A 20,713-nucleotide genomic window follows, 5' to 3' on the forward strand; every position below is an offset into this window, starting at 1 on the left:
TCTAGGTTTTATACCTGAGAGGGCTCTTTTCGGTTCCCACTCTAACGGTTATTGCCAGATGTTTTCAGTACAGATTAGATACTAGCAGATACATCACTTCCATGCAAAAGTGAAAATTACTACGCTATAAATAGCCTAAAAAATCTTAATAATAATAATTACGCTTCACAGCAAGAAGAAATGTACCATATGTACCCGCACAAAGTCGATATTGTGTTGCCTACCGTTCGACTCAATGGCTAGGGTTGTAACTACCTTTAATAATTATTACCAAACTAATAAACCGAGTGATGCGAAATAACCATAATTCTTTAAGAGTTTGATAAAATGATCAGGCAGGTATTTTCTTTAATCCTTCTCTGAATAATTATCGGTTACTAAATTGTATCGTTGAAATTATTCTTAATCGCGTAAATTTAATAAATAATCATATGGAAAACACTTTTCATTTGTTTTTTTACTTTCACGCCCAACTACTATACAATAATTACGTTGTTTCGGTATTTTGACGAGAAAACGCAGGAAACATCCGTTGTATCATTTTAGATAGATTGTATATTTTGTATCTGTAGAATTGAAATCAAAGCTATGTATATTGTATATGTTGTCTCCATTCTTTTCTTATCGGATTGTTGATCCCAATGCGAATGCGTCACTTAAATTTTATAAAAGACAATTAAGAACATCAAAAATAAAGTGACACGTAAATATTTCACAGTGCAATATATTATGTAATTAATAATAATTATATATTTATGAAAAAATAATTACATCAGATTTAATAATCGCAATTATTTTGAATGTACATATGAATAAATGATTACATCATAATAGTAATAATCACAATTGTTTTATTTCCCATTTGTTGCAACTAGGGCATGCAGAACCGAGTCCGGTTCCAAGTTTCTGAAACCCGGTTCCAAATCGAGCTCAGAACCGGGTAGAACCGGGTTACCCGGTTCTTCGGAAAAAAATACGAAATTAAACAAAAGTAACTGTAAAAGTACCTGATGGGCCTTTTATTTTACGCGGCTTGTGTCTTATTTTATTAAATTAGTAAAGAAACAAAATTTCAATACTTCTCTTTATTTATCAGTCTTATAAAAGTACCTTGTTATCATAATATCACATATAAACTTAAACCTTATTTATTAATTGCAAACTGTAAAGCAAAAAACCGGCCAAGTGCGAGTCGGACTCGCGCTCCGAGGTCTCCGAACAAACCTATTTTTTATAATGTTGTAACTTAAAAATTTATGTTTCTAGCAATTTTTCGTTTACCTGTGTTATAAGACGTCACTTTTACCAAATTTAAAGGCTCTGTGTTCATGAAAAGTACCCAGCTGTAGGTTTTGAGTCCCATGCGAACGTCGAAATTTGCGAAAATTTTCAGCATTTACGGCTGTATCTTTTGATGCGTTGGCTTGTGAGTTTGACTTTTTCACATAAAAGGGACCGAAGACTTGAGTATGTATTCGATATAAATTTCAGCTTGATATCAAAAACAAAAACATGACTGGATCATTAAATGAAACAGTAAAATCAACAGCTTTTCAAATTCACGACAAATCTAATAAAAATATTTCTCTAGTCTAATTTTTGTCATTTTCGAAGCCTAATTTTTTTTTTTTTTTGGTAATACAACCGTAGGAAACTTATAGCATCTAAGGTTAGACAACCAATCAGAGCCACGCTTGAGGCATGGCACGAAAATTCGCGATGCACGTGAGTCTGACGTTGCCAGATACAATAAATTTGTTAAAATAATGCAGCAAAATATAAATAATACTTTATATTTTAATATTTTGTTCGGAACCGGGAGAACCGGGTTTCATACTATTCAGACCCGGTTCTCAAGATCATCAAAAAACCCGGGTTTACCCGGGTTTTTCGGAACCGGGTAAACCCGGGTGCATGCCCTAGTTGCAACCCTAGCATATTTTCATGTAGCAGCAGAAGTACCTACACTGGCGGCGCGGCGGCCGCGGCCGCGGCATCGTGCGACATCAAAGGCATTGCCTTACTAGGTAAGTTAATAATGATTAACTCTTTAATAATTATTTTTGACTTTACTCATTTCTTTTATTATATAATTTACGTTTTACTTTTACAGAATCAATGGATTATGAAGACGAGTCACACAACGCCATACGATAGTGATGATGAATGAACATTTCAATGAATGCATGCGTGTTTTTTTTATGTTGTTTTGTAATTGTTAATTGTTTCTTAAATAAAGAAATAAACTAAATATTTAAATGATGATTTGTTATTTGCAACACAACTTTATATTTGAGATTCTTTACAAATGTATTTAGTTTTGTATCATCAAATTTATAAATTTTATTCCATAGTTTTCAAAATTAAATGTAAATGACCATAAAAACATTAATAAAGTAAATCATTGATGTAAGGTCAGGGAACGTATTACGTAATACATATATACATCTGACCATGTAGAAGCTAAGTCTTGTTGACTGCTGAAGTCTGTAAAGTTTTGTTGTCTGCTGAAGTCTGTACGCAATGAAAATGTCTGCCGTTTCGAAAATAAGTTTTTAAGACCCTAATAAATAAAATATATGAATGGCAGATCTGGTCAAATACTTTCAATATTGTATTTTTTTCAGCACTTTCATAAGTGTCTGCCAGAATGTTATCCGCGTGATAATGGTCTGCCATTGTTATTTTCCGATAGTAATAATAATCTATTTTCAAATATCAAAATGGCAGACGTGGTCAAATGGTTTCAAAGTTCGCCAAAAATTTCCACCTGTCTTACCTAAGCGCGCGGCTCGTCCACCACTCTGGGCTTAGTGACTCCTCATCTCATGTATAGTAGGTATAGGGGAATCAACACACAAAAATCTAGGTCTGGTCAAATACATACAGGTAGCTTTGCGCTAGCTCTCTAGCTATAAAACTTCTATTCCACCTCATGATCATGTTCATCAATCTAAAACTATTTTTTGATCTGAACTAAACAGTTTCATTGTGAATGAGGTTTATGTGTGAGTTTCTAAAATGTTATTTATCACATATTATAAGGATAATGAGTTTATATCACTCATTTAAAATAAAACAACAAAATGGGCAACCAATGGTTTATTTTTTGTAAATCTTAATCCTAATTATATCCGTAGGATTGCATGATAGCGGTGAAGGGTGCTGTCGTCTTTGCAACTTTCTCACCGGCCTCCTTAGTGATTTTCTGTAACAAATTAGGTTAAAAATAAGAAACTTATCACATGTGGAGCTGCTATAGTTAACTTTATTTAATAACTCAGTAAAGGTTTTCAAATCACATTAAATCAGATAATGTAGGTAAGAAGTTAATCATCATTTCATTTTGCTGATATAAAATAAAATGGGAGTAGCTATTGCTACAACTAAATACACAAAGGATAAATCAATTGAATATAGTCAATAAAATATGTTTTACCTTAAGTTTCCTCTCATAGGCAACTTTGTGGACAGCCTTGAACTTCCTCTTGTCCTCAAGTTTGCGGACAACTTCACGGTACTTCCAGCCGACTTCGTGTGAGAGGCGGCCGACGTGACAGTACTGCAATTAAAAATCGTGTTAGACTTGTCGTGATACAATCATTTACTAAAATTCTTTTATTTGTTATCAGAATAACAATTTATGCAACATATGACTATGTCTTCAGTCGCAAATTACCCAAAAAATAACATCATTTAAATACACATATTTTTGCACATACTGATGCTTAAACATTTGTTTCATAATCTTATTTACAATTTACTTAAAATCATACTTGAAAGTGATTAATGTGTTACACAATTACAGTTCTCATAAAAACAATAATTTATAAAAACATAAAATTAATATTTTTGTTATTAATGCAATAATACTCAACATATAAACCTCATCTTAATAACTAGATCACAAATGCACAATGAAAAATTGTTGATATAATGAAACATGATAATAGTTGTACAACATAAATGTTAGAAGATATTCTATAGCTTTTAACTTATGACAATTACTTTAAAATGTGCACAATGTGTGATTCATATTACTAAAAATAATAAATAATAATAGTTAAAAAAAATTAAAAAACACGCTTTTTATAGAAAACCGAACTAAAAAATAGAAAATTTTATCAAATTAGTGTATTGTCATCGGTCCTCAATAAATCTACAAAGTTTGAACGAAATCTGGCCGTTTAAAGTGACTCAAAATCGCGCCCAAAGAAGTCGGTTACAAACAAACATACAGGTGAAGCTAATATAAAGCGTGTAAAAATGTTATTTACCTTGCGGCCAGGCTTCAGGCAGAATACCCTAAGGGCTGCAGGTACGACAACACGACGGCGGTTGTCATAAGGCGGAGGGCAACCGTCGTAACTACGGAGCCTCCTGAGGGCATCCTTTCCACGCTCTGTCTTGTGGGGGATCATGCCTGGAATAAAACTTTACTATTAGTAAACATTCTTAAATTAAACTAAAAGTCAAGTTAGTTAGGAATGTTCTCATAGCTATTGTTTTATCACAGACATCAGATAATGTAGGTAATTGTGTTTGTATAATCATTGAACTTCTATACTAATATTATAAAGAGGAAAGGTTTGTATGTATGTATGTATGTATGGTTTTCACGCATGAACTACTGGAGCGATTTTGATGAAAATTGGCACAGATAACCTTTAGACCCTGAGAAAGAACATAGGCTACCTTTTATTGCGAAATATGTACCACGGGCGAAGCCGGGGCGGACTGCTAGTATTTTATAAAAGTAGGGGGGTATCCCTACTTTTCCTACTTTAGTTAGAGTGTGATGGAAGTGCCCCTTTGATTATAAACAAAAATGCCCCTTAACCCTGCTTCTTACAGCTCTGGTTGGATATACATAATTTTGTAAGTTAGCCCCCTAGTGGGGACAAATTTATTGAACCAAAAATAATTTATATAATCCATTCTTCAGTTGTTATAGTTGGTGTAACTATTACAACTTTCTTTAATTTGTTAAGATTATGTTCCATTTTTAAGAACTAGCTATACAAATACATACTAATATTATAAGCGGATGAGTTTGTTTGTTTGAACGCGCTAATCTCAAGATCTATTGGTCTGATTTGAAAAATTCCTTGGTTTTGGATAACCCATTTATTGAGGAAGGCTATATAATAATAACATAATAACATCACGCTAAGACTAACAGAAGCGGAGCCACGCGGATGAAACCGCGGAGCACAGCTAGTACTTATATACAACCTAGTTTTAGTTTTTCTAGGATTTATTAAATTGATTTGAGTTTCGGTATTAATTGGTGATTTAATTATTCAAAAAAATTCAATTATAAATATACCAAGTAATAAATTCTGTGCACATGGAAATAAATATTTCTAGTAATATTTTACAGTTTTTAAATATGTTATACGACAAATGTCTCCACTTCTAGGCAATGACTTAAATGCTGTTATGATACAATCTCTTGAATGGAGCATCATATATCTTAAGCTATAACACAACAGTCCGGAAAGAGATGAATAATGTCTGTTGTTTAGTGTAACATCAAAAAGTTATATTCTTGCAACAATTAATCCGTCAGTCCTCGGATCACAGACACAATAGAAAATCTATTGTGTCTCGGCCCGATCGGGCCGCTCGGTGGTCAATGGGTTAAATTAGATTGTGCTTATAAATCTATGAACATTACCTAGCTTTATAATTTCGATAAAGTAAAAATAATAGTTTAATTTACCATGTTTGGTGTACAAGTAGTAAACTTATCTATACTAATATTATAAAGCTGAAGAGTTTGTTTGTTTGTTTGAACGCGCTAATCTCGGGAACTACTGGTCCGATTTGAAAGATTATTTCGGTGTTAGATAGCTCATTTATCGAGGAAGGCTATAGGCTATATACTATCACGCTACAACCTGATTCATACAGTTACCGTTTCCTAATATTTAATTTTAGTTTGTGTCATATATTCTATTTTGAGGATAAAAAAAGTTTGTTAAATTATATAAATAAACTTACCTCTGACAGTCTTCCACAGAATCTTGGATGGCGCTCTGAAGTGGAATGGACCACGCGCTGGGTTCACATTGCAGCGTTTGCGCAAAAATGACATGAACTTCAACTTGTTTCTGCAAAAATATAATCATTAGTTCGAATATAAGTAAAAAAACACGAATGAATAAATTTAATCAGGCATTAGTGGTATTTTACAACTTATTTACGTTAAAAAGTACTCGAGTATATAACATCTATGAAATTTCTGTTGAAAAAGAAAAGATAACATGCAAAATGCAAATACATTACCTGAAGAAGTTTCCTGAGATGTTAATTTGTTCACATCTTACAACAACAACTTTGTTTCCTTCGAGGAGGACCTTAGCAATGATGGCAGCCAAACGGCCGAGTAAATGGCCACGGCCATCGATAACTATGGCCTGAAATTGTAAATGTTTATTTTAGAAAATCGACATCACGTTTTCATCGCAGCGCAGGAAATGTAACACACCGCACATAACCTCAAATAGACATTGTGAGCAATGACAACAAAAGCAATTTACACTGATAATTAACTTATTTCGTATGGTATTCAATTAAATATACGTTTAAGAAAGTAATTTCGCTATTACTTATTCGAAATAATTCCATCTAAGCAGTTTCAAGAAGCACTTGCCACCGAAAACTACACGTGCATCACTAGTCATATTACTACAACATTTTCACTTGAATTTAAGAACAAATATATAATTTATAAAGTAACTTTGTCACTTTAGGGATACTTATGATTTTTTAGTGAGTAATTCATCAATTTTCACAATTTTTACGCTCACCTTATTGCTAAAGCCCGTCATTTTCACGACAACAAAACGGAAAAGGCTAACTTTTTAAACCAAGATGGCGACCGGAACTTTTTTGACTGATAAAGTTGCGTTCAACATAATTTTGTCTATGTTTTCGGTATAAGAAAATTTAAAAAACATTTAATTTCAATTTATCTTATTATATTAATTGAAAAGAGAACTGCTGAATTGAGAAATATATTTTTAAAGGTGCTTGTATGCTTTTTTATAAATATGAATAGAAATTTCTTAAAATATGTAATAATTAACTGATATGTGTAAAGTACTACTGAACTTATATGAAAACATGTTTATTAAATGCAAATGTATTAGACACAGAACAGTAAAAACAAAAATTTAATTTCTAATATTGTTTTGAAAAACGATCGAATATAGTGCGACACAAAAGAGATGAAAATAAATGAGGGCGCCACCGTCGCTCATATAGCAACACTGATACTGCGACGCAAGCGATCTTGATACTATAGAATAAAAATCCAAAAATCTATATATATAATCTAAAATAAATACCGCGATTTAAACCGTTATAATTGTTTCATTGTAGCAATAGTGTAAATTTAAGACAAAAATACATTAGTATTTTAATTGACCTACCTAGGTCAAGTTTTACTTAAATGTATTTGGAATTAGTTATTTTATAAAAATCGGTCAAGTGCTTAGACTGCAGAGGCGCACATAGAATCAAACATACAAACAAACAAGCATACATGCAGCTCAAACACATTACCCTCTTTCTGGGTCCGTCGGGTAGAAAAAAACAAGGCGATTTGAAAACCACATATTTTTATTTTTTTTTGTAGATAAATTTTGTACATTAATATAATTCATCAAAATCTAAATATTCTACTCCTTCAAAGGACTGATCATCACTCTGTTTCGAAGTACTGGCAAGAGGGTACGGGGCATCTTCAGTATCTGTAAATATGATACAGTAAATATGATTTTTTTTCTTATGGTTTGATTGATTAATAGATAGATAGCTGTATGAAAACAGTTATCACTATACTATGTAGTAAAATCTAAACTAGGTACTTTATTTGAGGCTGGTTGGATTGGATATAACTTCTTGACTCAAATTGTGCTGGTCGCACTATAAAAACTAGTTTTTGTTTACATACAAATAACCTCAAATTAAATTGCGAAAACGTAATAATCGCCATACATACATACATTAAACACTCGTCACTAATGGAATATTCTATTTTACGTAGTACTGAGCAAAAATAAATGGAATCTCACCGGTATATTCTGCTGTACGTTTGTAAACGTTTTCCAAATCAGTCAATAAATTTCCAACTTGAAATTCGGACAAACACCGAATAAAAACTTTATACACCACATCACGGACACCGCTACGTTTAACCTTTTTCATGATGTCTCCTTTTTTATTTAAATTTCTTGTTCTAAATAACAATTTTATCTCAATAATTCTCCACTTCACGAAAAAAACAACAAATTTTTATTCAACTTGACAGCTACATTGCCAATTCAGGGTTGCCAGGTAATGAAAAACGAATTAGTTCCAAAATAATTAATTTCATCTCTTTTATGTCGTACTATATGTATGATTGTATTGTAAACTTAGTAAATAAGTAAAAATATTAATGTTAGTTCTGTATCTTATTAAAATTATTTTATTTTTGTTTAATGTATGTTTTATATTACAATATTGAAATGTATATTACTTTAAGATTGCGACTGAAGGACTTGTATCCATGGTTATGAATAAATTATTAAAAAAAATGTCATTTGTCATGTCTAATTTGTAATGACATCTAGATGACAACAAAAATATTACATTTTCAAATTGGAATTGGATTCATTTTAGTCATATACTATCATCAAAATCTATTTATAATCAATACTTACTCAATAAGGTCTTATTAAATATTGGACCACGTCAGTGTATAGTAGTCGGCAATGAATATTAAGTTAATGTTTAGTGCAATAACCAAGTCCTCTTAGCAATATCGTCTATTCAATTCATAAAATTACTTTACATAATGGATATCCCATATAGAAAAATTTTCATTTATCTCTTAACATTTGTCGCCTATGCTTATACGGGTATAGGATCAACAATGTTACGAAACTTGAAAGATGCAGTCCTATCAGCAGAATCTGTTTTTGGCGATGTATTCAAAAATGTCATAACTGTTGCTGAAAAATTTAGATCATTGCACGATATTTTTGATGCAGCAGTGGAAGAAGATTGTATATTTACATGTCCAGAAGGTATGTTTACTATTTTAATTTGTTTATGAATCACCTATTAAATTATCTTTGATCTCATTAGTGTTAATTATTGTTGTATCACTATTCCTGTGATGTTATCAGTATTAAACTATGTAACTTCAAATTATCATATATTTCCATATTATAATTTTTAAATTGAATGAATAGTGGTGTCACTTTGTTCATTAATAACAACAATTTAAGATTTTGAAAAACACAAATTTTATTATGCTTATTTGAAGCTTTTTTAGTCTTAACATATACTTTCCAATATAATATGACTAAAAATACATTAATGACAATTTGAGAAGTTTTAATGGGCTTCCCCATTTACTAATACATATTTCAATGATTAATGGCAGATTATATCTCTGTCATGTTCTTATTATAGAATCTGTGTAAACTCTAAATGTATAAGTATTTATATACATAGTTTAATCAAATTTGAATATTGTATTGATAATGTTTATGAATTACAGGTCATAAGCCAGTGCGTAACAAAAACCACATACCTAAATCAGATGGCTGTGGCTCATTAGGTTTTGATATATCTTCTGAGTATTTACCAATAGAACAAATGACCAAATGCTGTGACGCCCATGACATTTGCTACGACACATGCAATAGCGGCAAAGAAATTTGTGACTTGGAGTTCAAACGGTGCCTTTATAATTATTGTGATTCATACAAGAGTATTAATGTTGCAGCTGATGCAATTACCAAAGGTAAATGATAATAGTAACAACACACACTTTTTTTTACACATGTTTATGTTTGGTTCAACCAACTCCATTAGATTTGATTTTGATCCATTTTAAATAGACAGAATGAACTTTGCACACTTTTCTACAATCAGTGACAATACATCTTATTAAACTATTTTTCAACTATATTTATAACACATAAGTTTATCAGTACACATTCTTCATTAAGCAATGATATAATGATAAACATAATATACATATTATCATTTTCAGGTTGTAAGGGAGCAGCTAAATTACTGTTCACTGGTACTCTAACACTTGGATGCAAATCATATTTGGATGCTCAAAAAAATGCATGTTACTGCCCTCCATCAAAAAATAAATATAAGAAATATACAACAGGGGATGGAGACTTATAATATTAACAGGACTATGTATAAGTGTGATTCTTTGTTTTTATTTATTTTATGTTATAATAAACTCGTTTTGTTTTTCTTAATGTTGGTGTTACTTCTGAATGTATGCCTGTAAAGTTTTTTGATGGTTGTTTTATTGTAATTGTCTTGATATTGTAGATGCAATGTAGCGTTAAAGCGAAAGCTGTGATTTTTATGCAGATATTTATCTGGGAATGAATTTATTTAACATAAGTTGGCTGTAGTAGTAACTAGTCATTTTTATTTATCCTGGTACGCTAACAATTTTTGTATTGTTACTGAAGTATTGTGTAAAAATATTCTCTAACCTTGTAGATATTATGTTAATCTCACAGAAATGGACATCATTTAGAATGTATATTTATTATGATTTATGATTATGACCAATAAATAAGAAGAATAATATGCAACTTTTTTAAACGAAACGGATGGTCTGAATTTCATGTTCTAAACTTAAGTTAAACAAACTTGTCATAACAATAAAAAAATAAACAAATATATGAATATCACTTTTTTATTTTAGCAATAAAAATTACATCTTACCCTCTTGGGATTACACATCTTATTATAAAATAATTTATTTGCTAAATTTAAGAGTATAGGCCTCTTGAAGTCAGCGATGAAGAGAGTAAAGTAAAGTTACACAAAGGTATTCGACTCCATAAAGTGTGAAGGCCATTAATTTTCCAATACATATTAAAACTAATGGACGCAGTCAATGCATGTTTCTTTTCTTATGTTGAGCTTATAAAAATAAATGAATGTAAATAAATGCATTTAATAATATATATTAACTTTACTGTTTGCTCTAAAATAACTCATTTAATGCATTAAAAAATTATAGAATGCAAACGATACATTTTTATATAGATGTATTCTATTTCTATGTTAAGAGTTCCTTAATCTCATCTTTTTCTGCAGCTTCAATGTATGGTGCGCCATCTGGTGTCTTGCCATTTTTAGATGCACCCTGTAAAATTATAAAGGAAATAAGTAATATTAATAAAATTTACTAAGTACTGATCAGGAGGGTTACCATGATGTTGTGGAAAAAAACATAGGTTCAAGGTTGTATAGCACCATGCCGGACATAATACTACTTTAAGACACCTTGGTAACCTGTTAGAAACTTGTTTCATATAATTATAAGAAACACACTATCTAATACTGGAGTTGAAGTATTCAGGACTGAGGGGTATTTAGCCAGAAGGAAAAAACTATATTTTGACAAATATACTATGTATAGAAATAATGTAATGATATCCAGTTCTGATAAGTGACACAAAAGATTTATTTTTATGATATTTACTTAGATAAAAGTTCTAGAAAACATGACAAATCATTCAGTACATGTATTGCAATGAATATGAAGAATTGTATAGACAAATGGCTATATTAATGACATACAAAATCTTACATGTTTCAATAGGGTTTTCACACAATCAGTATGTCCTTCCCAAATAGCTGCTAAGATCACAGATATGCCATGCTTATCTACCATCTGCAATTAAAATATTATGCAATTGTAAAATAGAATTTGAATAATCAAGTAAAACACAAAGTAATATTACTTATGAAATACATACATTAGGATCAGCGCCTTTATCTAATAAATAATTAAGAACAGCAGTCTGTCCATAGTCGGCAGCATAATGAAGCGGTACCCGGCCGTCAATTGAAGCATTGACATCAATTTTCTGCAATAAAACCAGAAATATAAACGCTTTTTATTGAGACACACATGAGGCTCATGGGATATATAAAAGCTACGTTAGAATAAGAAACTACAACAACAACAAAGCTATGGCCGGACACATAAGCTCAATGATGTGAATTTTATGGTTGGCTAGTTAGTCATTACTTACTTGTTTTTCTACGATATCCTTAACTTGATCGATGTCGCCGTTCTTAATACCCCAAACTAATCCACTCATTTTAACAGGGTTTTAATTTCTTCTGTATATTATTTAAAAATACTTTGGGACTGAAATGATTCTATCAAAAGGTACCTAAGCTGAAGCAGAAAATATACAGATGACAGCTGAATGATAATTGGGATTCGGGAAAAGTGACAGTGACAACAGAATACAAACAAGAAACAAGTAAACAATGAAATACACAGATAAAAATGTACAAAGCCATAAACAAACACGCTTTCCCTGCACTTATATTACAAAATTGTATAAAATATCCAGATACGCGAGGGTTTTTTCTTATCCTATACTTCACAATGTCAGATTTATAGTTTAGGCCAAGAAGCTTATATCTAATACACTGGAGATTTCAGTATGAACATTAACTTGTAACAAGAAAATATGACCTTGAATGACGCCTGTATGTTTTTTTATCTGTCACACCTAACTTGGCAAGTGGGTGTGAAAGGGATAAAAAAACATACAGGCGTCATTCAAGGTCATATTTTCTTGTTACAAGATAATGTTCATACGGAAATCTCCAGTGTATTAGATATAAGCTTCTTGGAATAACATCACATCAATATCACAGATTATAACCTATCTTTCTTTTGCTTTTAATACGTCTTTTTCCTACGATAACACTATCATGCTTTTGAATTCACGATGTTACAAGATTTAATAATAATTTGTAAAACGATTTTCAATTAATTCGTTGTTAATTTGAAATTTCTGCATCCGCTATTTCTAAAAAACTTGTAAATTCCACTTTCAGATTCAGTAACTAAATTAAGGGCAGTGTGATCGGAAGTTGTTAATTTAAAAAAAAGTTTCATCGAAATTTGGACACATAGGGCGTATTCAGAAAGAAAGCTTGAAACTTATAAGCGCTTATAAGCGCTTATCGGCGCTTATAAGCGCTGGTAACCCGCGCAGGAAAATATATGAACATGCGCTTATAAGCGCTGATCGGCGCCGACAAGTACCAACAAGTTTCAACAAACTTGTCGGCGCCGATCAGCGCTTATAAGCGCATATTCATATATTTTCCTGCGCGGGTTACCAGCGCTTATAAGCGCCGATAAGCGCTTATAAGCGCTTATAAGTTTCAAGCTTTCTTTCTGAATACGCCCTTAATTCAGTTTAGTGTTGCAGTTTAAATAAATTGTTCCTTATGTCACACTTCAATCTTTTTTGTCCATTGGCAAATGGCAACATATGCCATTAACTGTCATCATTGACTGTTTATTTTGAAATTTTAAAATCTAAATTAGGCGAAATTAGGTATAGTAATAGTTTTTCTCGATCCATAAAATTACAACAAAATTGCAAATATTCATTTTATGAGAATAATTTAATTGTAATTCTATCATTGAAATGGAAAAGAAATCAAATAGCGCGAAGCACCAAATGGTGCGACATAGAACTAAAGCAATTTGGGTAAGATTTTAATATTTTGATAAGATATCCAATTACATTGTATTTACCGCAATTCAGGAGAATTACAGTGTCTGTATATTAAGCTCTAAAATGTATGATTATTTATAAAATCTCTGCTTTTTATTCAGACCTTATTATTCAGGGAAATACCACCACTTCTAGAGGAAATTCAGGAAAAGTTAAATAACGCAGAAACTACAAATGATAGTACGATTAATAAAATTTTAAATGTCTATAATCTTTGTAATGATCAAATAAGGAAGTGTGTACTAATTACAATCGAAATTCTAAAATTTAATAAAGAATTTAAAGTTCACGAAGATGTTCAGGTGAGTCTATCAAAAAAGCTTTTATATCTTATATATAAAAATGAATCGCAAAATGTGTTGGTAAGCGCATAACTCGAGAACGGCTGAACCGATTTCGATAATTCTTTTTTTATTATATTCCTTGAAGTACGAGGATGGTTCTTATGTAGAGAAAACGTAAACATGTACAACAGGCGAAGCCGGGGCGGACCGCTAGTTAGAAATAAAAATGTTTGGTTACTTTATTAAGTGACAACTTGCTACATTTTTTCTAATCAGTGTTTAGAACTCGTAAGTAAATAACTGTGTAAATAACGTTAAAGGATTGTTCAGTATATGATTTCATAACTCTCACTCGAGTGAGGTGTTTTTCCTATAACAATGAAACTAACTAATTTATATTGCGAGTATGTCTCAGATTTGTTAGTTATGTCCTAATTTATGGTTATATTTTTACAGGAAAGTTTACAATGTGTTTACGAGAGGTTGTCATGTTGTAATGAAAAATTGATATCAATAGATGGGTATATTGATAAAATATTGAATCCATCGGATGTTTGCACTGAAAGTGACGACTCTATTGTTTCAAATACAATGTATTTTGTGAATTGGATCGACCAAACATTTGAAGTTCTTAACAACCTGTCTAATATTGTGTACAGAAATGATTGCAAAACTTCTGAAGATGAAAGTATGTGGCAGAATGAGGTAAATTTTATGTTCACACTATTTTTTAAAATACATATTAAACTATTGACCAGTAAAAGAAATGTACAGTGGATTTCATTAATAACGACCTCGGCTGTAACGACCTTTCGGTTATAGCGACGTCGAACTTACGTCCCTAGAATTTGAAGCATACTTTCGTATAAATCCATTCGGCAATAGCGACTCCGGATATAACGCCTAATTCGGGTATAACGACTTGTTTTTATGAACTATTTGGGACAGATTCCTAGAAATTCATTGCGGATATTGAGACGGAGTCGGCAAAGGCGCAAAGACTCATTCATCAACTTTAACTTTAATAGTTGCTTGTATTATGTAGGAATGTAAACAAAGGATAAGAATCTTTTGTTTACATTCGCAGATGGTCAAGTGATTTGTTTCTGTGTAGGATTACTTAGCACGTGCATGAAGTTAAAATTATGAAGAAGAGGATTGCAATGTAAACGAGATTCCAACAATTAGAGATGCATTATGTGCTATTACAACGCTCAAAAAGTACTGTTTATTTGGAGAAGCCAGTAATAATTTAGATGTAGAGGGAATTATGAAAATGGAATATACCTTACAGCGTGCACAAAAGTCTAAACTTAAGCAGTGCACACTATAACTCGTTTTTTTAATAAAAGCCTTGTATAATATAAATAAGTGATAAATAAATAACTACGTATGTATATACACATAATGTACGTGATTTTTTATTATTTCGGATATAGAGACCTCCGGATATAGCGACAACATTAAAGTGGTCCCTCCGCCGTCGTTATAACCGAAATCCACTGTATTAGGAAATTCTAATGTACATATATTTTATTGTGAAGGGTAGTTATAAATTAAAGGATACCTAAATCAAAGTTTTAGAAATTGTTTATGCAAACAATTTAGTATTATTAGTTATCTTATTTCAACCAATTAAGTCAGAATAAATGCTAGTTTTCTCTTCAGTATTATTGATCCCAATTATTTAAATAATTTATATTTATAATTGTCAGCCTTAAATAATTCCATTGGTATAATAAAATGATTTACAGCTTGTTACCTGTGTGACTGGGATCCATACATGTGTGGATGAACTATTGCTTTGCGCAATGACCCTCTGCAGATACTGTCTGCCGTCAGATCAACTTGTTGTTAAAGCTCGATGTCAAGTTGTAAGTTATTATATATAATTATTTATTATTTGCAAATGTGTAATTTACGAAAATGAAGATAATATTTTCATTTAATCTATACTTATATTATAAAGCTGAAGAGTTTGTTTGTTTGAACACGCTAATCTCAGGAACTACTGGTCCGATTTGAAAAATTCTTTTGGTGTTAGATAGCCCATTTATCGAGGAAGGCTATAAGCTATATATCATCACACTAAGAAGAAAAGACCAACAGGAGCAGAGCAATGCGGGTGTAACCGTGGAGCACAGCTAGTATTTATTATAACTTCTTATATATTTATGGGGATTGATTACCTTTTTAATTTTCAGGTTCTAAGAGAAACAAAAGCACTCCTCGGTGACTTGATAATCGGCGATTTAGACTCCGTATTTCAAGCTACAAAGGAAACAATAAAATTGCCAATAAAACCATCCAATATTAATGTTTTAATTGATGTACTAAAAGATGTTCTTTACGTCTTAGAGACAAATACAAATACAGCATTGCTTGCTCTACTTGTGCATTGCTTTGCAAACAATACCTCGCCTGTGGAATTATTAAAGAAGCATTTATTAGAAGGAACTGGTGGGAATTGTAAGGACAAAGACCATGAAAATTGTGAATTTGTGAAAGAGTTTGATTTATATAACGAAAGATTGATGCAAATTGGGTCTTTTGCTATATCTTGTTCGTCTGATGAACAAAGTAAGTAAAAGACCGACATATAACAATAAATTTCTGCAAATTAATATGGAATACCTATTTTGTGTAGACCAATAAATATATTGTATTACATTAAAAGTTCTCACAATGGACTTATAAGCTTATTGAAAAATGTAATTATTTGTTTTGCTGTATAATTAAATTGCAACATTTTTTTATTAGGAGTGCTGAATCTTCGTAGTGGGTTAGCGAGTCTCGAAGCTTTAGATCCACACTTAGTTCCTGCGGTTATGATAGAACCAAAGAGTTACAATACATCTCTCTTGGTTGATATTTGGAAGAGGGAAGTGAATGAGATACGAGATAATGTGTTTTTGATTGTTGATCCTTCTGCATTTGTACAGGTAGGAAAGAATACTCATGATTGTCATCTACATTTTTAGATATTTTTTGAAGTGAAACTTCTTTAGGCGTGTTGGTAGTAAAATTTGAAGGTCGCGTCTTGGCAATACAGTCATTTCATGGAGTAAGGCGACGATTTTGATATCTTTGAACCTTGCCAATGAAGTTTCCTTTCTGACACGTGTGCTCGACACACACGATCTTTTTTTTCATTAATTAAATCTAGTCTTTAGAGACGTGACATATTAAAGATTTCCAGAGGTTCTTTTGTTCATTCAGCTCAGATAAATTCTAGTATTGTAATAATTATATTTATTTATCTTATATTTTAGAAAGCGAAGCAAATGATGCATCAACAATTATTGGAAATTATAAAGGAGGGTACATACAATAATATTAAAATATGTTCTGTGATAAATATTGGCAGTATAACGAAGGAGTTCTTTGATGTATATAAAAATTGTGAACCTGATGCTTTGCAGGACAAAGACAAATTGTTACCTCTACTTCAGGATTTGAATAAAGGTAACTAGAATATCATATTTTATGTTAATAGACAAGATATCACAATATATGGAGAATATAGGCATGAAGGTCATAGAAGCGTTATGTAAATATAGTGAAGTCATAATTATGGCTGATTATAAGCGGAATAACATATGGAAATAAAGAGAACACTGTGTTAAAAGCTTCAAAATAGATAGCATATCGCAATCTTTTCTCTTTTACTGATTGACGGAAAATGCCTTTCTTATTGCTGCATATATGTAGATAAACAATAAGTCGGTGTCAAATATTCAGTTTAAAACTAATAATAAGCATATAGCTTTAAAACTGTATGAGAATAATTAAAATAGTTTTTACTGATAACGATAATTGTTATAGTTTGTGTTGTAAGTACTGGTAGAGCAAGAAATTATAATTATAAATTTTTTTCAGCTCAGCTAGAATGTAAAGTAGTGAGCAACATTCTAAGTTCCGGTGATGATTTCCAATATCCAACAAAAAAGGTTGACAACAAAGAGGCTACCTTCGATCAACTGTTGAAGCGTTTAAAACTCTTATATACAATTGTCAATCGTATCAATACTCTCCTGGGTCCACAAGAAATGGACGAACAGTTCTTCGAAGAGGAGCAGAGTAAAATAAAAAATGTTACGCATACAGTCAATAATTTCAATACATACGTGAATTCTCCAAGAAAAACAATAAACATGACGAAAAGTTTATTCGGTAGAACGACTAATATACGATCGTCAACTGCAAAGTTCCCGCTTGCGATTTTAACAAAGAATTTTAAGCCAAGAAAAGATTTGAGTTTTTCGTTAAAATTGGATGAACTTTGTAACGATGTGTCGGGGATTAAAATGCGTAATACATCGATTTTATACCATTCGCCAATGAAGAATAGATCGTCTTTGCGTAAGGCAGTTTTGAGTAGACATTGTATGAAGACCCCGGAACATTTTATTGGAGATAACGATAATAAAGATAATGATGGTTTAGAAGAAGATTTTATGGATGAAGCGATGAGTTTGCAAATAACAGGTATGATTTCGTATATTTTTTAAATTAAAACTAACGATTATATGCCACCAAAAAAGTGATTGAATAAATTACTTTAAAATACGTGGAATTTGTTGAGTGTGTGTAATATTTAAATAAAGAGAAATAATAAGATAATTTGAATCAACTCTTAAGCATTTTGCATGAGCGATAAGGCCGCCTACTGTACATTGATTAATTTATTGTTAAGTTTATAAAATGTATCCTATAAGGTGTACAATAAATAATTTTTCATTCATTCATTCATGTGAAATAACTATGTTCTAGAATCTAGAGAAATAACTTTGATTCTAGTCTAGACGTCGCATTTTTTTCTTTGTAAATAAATTTAAAATTCATTTTCATACTTTTCAGATGTTTTAAACGAAATCAACAATTTAACATTCACGAGACCACGTCAATTAAACCTGACCTACGACAATGAGGATTCCGGCCAAGAACATTCCAGAAGCAATGTTCTAAATATTTCAGTGAATAATGAAACTATCACAAAACGAGTGTGGAATATTACTGTTAATAGTGATTTATCGAACACAAGTCAGCCGTCAAATGTGGATACTTTGGAAAGATTAAATGATTATAATTTGGTTACTAGCAAATTGAGTGATCTTAGAACGGTACAATTTGAAACTAGTCTGTAAGATTTATAACTAAAAGTTTTTGAAGTGAATACTTCTTTAGCGGCGTTGAGCACTTTTACTGTAATGGGTATAAAATCTTAAACTCGCGTCAGGACACGTGACCTGATCGAAAAAGCGTAAGACGGATGGATATCAAACATGCTCAACGTTAATAATCAAGTTTTCACTTCTGCCGGCACTCCCGGAGTGCAACCCGTCTTTTTTTATATGTATATTATTTCTAGCTTTCCGCCCGCGGCTTCGCCCGCTTGGTTTAAAACTTAATAAATTATATATTAAAATATTTCTCGACAACCATTCCATCTATTAAAAAGAACTCCATAAAAATCCGTTGCGTAATTTTAAAGATATACAGATTACAGACATACTCACAAACAGGCGGAAAGTGACTTAATTTTATACTATGTAGTGATGATGCTTAAAATCTAAAAATAATGTTTAATTTCGATTTACCTACGCATCTTTTTTGATGTTGACATCAATACTTGTGTAATTACTAATTATGATAAGTAAGATTTTCAATTCACTTAATAAGTGAATGACTAAGTACTGTAATATTATGTTCGTATACGGGATCTGATAGGGCTTCCTGAATTTTCTATTTTTATATTAGTATGAATGCTAAATTAATAGAATGTAAGAATAATTTTAAATGTCGATTAAATCCGTCCAATAAGTATTTTTACTATAAAAATTATTGTATGTAGGTATATTGTAAAGGGTGAAGGGGCGAATAAATTTTATATAAAATAAACTTTTTTTTATTTCATGACCTTTGCTTCTAGTTCTAACAGAGTTCAGTTGAGCATATTATTATGTACATAAATATTTTTTTAATTACAAAAAAAAGTGAATTGAAATGTGTATCTGAATGATGTATGTTACAATGTTTGAGCACATGTTTTTAAACTTCAAATTAAATAATTCAGATTATTTATTAAAATCCATCGATGAGCATTTTGTGCACATGCTTCTAAATAAAGAAAATGTGTACAGGTGTAGCTAAGACACGGAATGTAATTTACGATTAAATATAAAAAGTTCACTTCTAAAAGCAATAAATATGCAAAAGTTTATTGCACTTCTTGTTTCAGGTCTTTTATATTTGTAATACTGACAAATGAGATTGGAACGAGAACTTTAATATGAGAATTATTTAAATAGGTAATAGTAAAAATCAATCACGAGGTGGGTTACACATACAATCGAAAGAGTAGAAGAAATTCGATTGCTCTGGCGTGATCACGGGTGGCCAAGAGGCTAGGCGTCACCCCAGCAAGGTGAAAAGACGCGGTTCCGAATTCACTCATGATCGTTTTTTTTTATGTTCTTTAAAAATTCGCACCAATAATTTAATGCTATAAAAATATCATAAAGGGCCTTAATAATATGATGTATGATATACTATTTTATTAGTAGGTATCTAATTATGAATCAATCATATATTATTTTAGTCTGAGGTGGCGATAGTTATTTAAACTGAGTATTATGAAGTTATGATACCTAATGAATGCTTGCATTGCTGCTTAGCGCATACTAATAATTCTAACCCATATTTATTTTTTTACATTTAATAAGAAAAGCAGTAAGAAAAAATCTTTATTTACAGGAGGATAAAAATAAATTGTCAAGATGTTCCCAGCGCGCCCAATCAACATTGATTCATAGCGAGGTCTAGGTA

At 31.3% G+C, this 20,713-nt stretch overlaps 4 protein-coding genes across 4 annotated transcripts; 2 read left to right on the forward strand and 2 right to left on the reverse strand.

The window, feature by feature from the left end:
- Positions 1-3,087: 3,087 nt before the first annotated feature.
- On the reverse strand, positions 3,088-6,921 carry RpL13A (ribosomal protein L13A). The gene is made up of 6 exons (XM_089706144.1): positions 6,816-6,921; positions 6,292-6,422; positions 6,007-6,116; positions 4,278-4,423; positions 3,440-3,562; positions 3,088-3,208 (listed from the first exon to the last, which is right to left on the reverse strand). Exons 1-6 carry the CDS (start codon positions 6,834-6,836, stop codon positions 3,125-3,127), a joined length of 615 nt encoding a protein of 204 aa, XP_089562270.1. The 5' UTR covers positions 6,837-6,921; the 3' UTR covers positions 3,088-3,124.
- Positions 6,922-8,628: 1,707 nt separating this feature from the next.
- Positions 8,629-10,604, forward strand: GXIVsPLA2 (phospholipase A2 group XII). Its single transcript, XM_089705803.1, has 3 exons — positions 8,629-9,080; positions 9,560-9,805; positions 10,058-10,604. Exons 1-3 carry the CDS (start codon positions 8,849-8,851, stop codon positions 10,201-10,203), a joined length of 624 nt encoding a protein of 207 aa, XP_089561929.1. The 5' UTR covers positions 8,629-8,848; the 3' UTR covers positions 10,204-10,604.
- A 115-nt stretch (positions 10,605-10,719) lies between these two features.
- On the reverse strand, positions 10,720-12,288 carry LOC149481103 (myotrophin-like). Its single transcript, XM_089705804.1, has 4 exons — positions 12,087-12,288; positions 11,808-11,918; positions 11,639-11,722; positions 10,720-11,191 (listed from the first exon to the last, which is right to left on the reverse strand). Exons 1-4 carry the CDS (start codon positions 12,153-12,155, stop codon positions 11,105-11,107), a joined length of 351 nt encoding a protein of 116 aa, XP_089561930.1. The 5' UTR covers positions 12,156-12,288; the 3' UTR covers positions 10,720-11,104.
- Positions 12,289-13,410: 1,122 nt separating this feature from the next.
- On the forward strand, positions 13,411-19,780 carry LOC149481104 (uncharacterized). The gene is made up of 9 exons (XM_089705904.1): positions 13,411-13,574; positions 13,703-13,903; positions 14,342-14,590; positions 15,640-15,759; positions 16,090-16,465; positions 16,646-16,827; positions 17,158-17,350; positions 17,765-18,373; positions 18,746-19,780. The coding sequence occupies exons 1-9, from the start codon at positions 13,512-13,514 to the stop codon at positions 19,030-19,032; spliced, it is 2,280 nt and encodes a 759-aa protein (XP_089562030.1). The 5' UTR covers positions 13,411-13,511; the 3' UTR covers positions 19,033-19,780.
- The last annotated feature ends 933 nt before the right edge of the window (positions 19,781-20,713 follow it).

Source organism: Colias philodice, chromosome 17, assembly GCF_061535455.1.
Source record: "Colias philodice isolate Cphi_HAF_F1 chromosome 17, ilColPhil1 Martin Lab GWU primary, whole genome shotgun sequence".
Lineage (NCBI taxonomy): Eukaryota > Metazoa > Arthropoda > Insecta > Lepidoptera > Pieridae > Colias > Colias philodice.

Bases quoted from the DNA above. Each gene is read 5' to 3' on its own strand.
- LOC149481104 (XM_089705904.1), top strand. From the start codon at position 13,512: ATGGAAAAGAAATCAAATAGCGCGAAGCACCAAATGGTGCGACATAGA. The intron at 17,351-17,764 runs GTAACTAGAATA...AATTTTTTTCAG, and splicing joins ACTTCAGGATTTGAATAAAG to CTCAGCTAGAATGTAAAGTA. The intron at 18,374-18,745 runs GTATGATTTCGT...CATACTTTTCAG, and splicing joins GATGAGTTTGCAAATAACAG to ATGTTTTAAACGAAATCAAC.
- GXIVsPLA2 (XM_089705803.1), top strand. From the start codon at position 8,849: ATGGATATCCCATATAGAAAAATTTTCATTTATCTCTTAACATTTGTC. The intron at 9,081-9,559 runs GTATGTTTACTA...TATGAATTACAG, and splicing joins TATATTTACATGTCCAGAAG to GTCATAAGCCAGTGCGTAAC. The intron at 9,806-10,057 runs GTAAATGATAAT...TATCATTTTCAG, and splicing joins AGCTGATGCAATTACCAAAG to GTTGTAAGGGAGCAGCTAAA.
- RpL13A (XM_089706144.1), bottom strand. From the start codon at position 6,836: ATGACGGGCTTTAGCAATAAG. The intron at 4,424-6,006 runs GTAAGTTTATTT...GTTTTATTCCAG, and splicing joins TCTGTGGAAGACTGTCAGAG to GCATGATCCCCCACAAGACA. The intron at 3,563-4,277 runs GTAAATAACATT...TTTTAATTGCAG, and splicing joins GCCTGAAGCCTGGCCGCAAG to TACTGTCACGTCGGCCGCCT.
- LOC149481103 (XM_089705804.1), bottom strand. From the start codon at position 12,155: ATGAGTGGATTAGTTTGGGGTATTAAGAACGGCGACATCGATCAAGTT. The intron at 11,919-12,086 runs GTAAGTAATGAC...GTTTTATTGCAG, and splicing joins AGGATATCGTAGAAAAACAA to AAAATTGATGTCAATGCTTC. The intron at 11,723-11,807 runs GTATGTATTTCA...TTTTAATTGCAG, and splicing joins ATAAAGGCGCTGATCCTAAT to ATGGTAGATAAGCATGGCAT.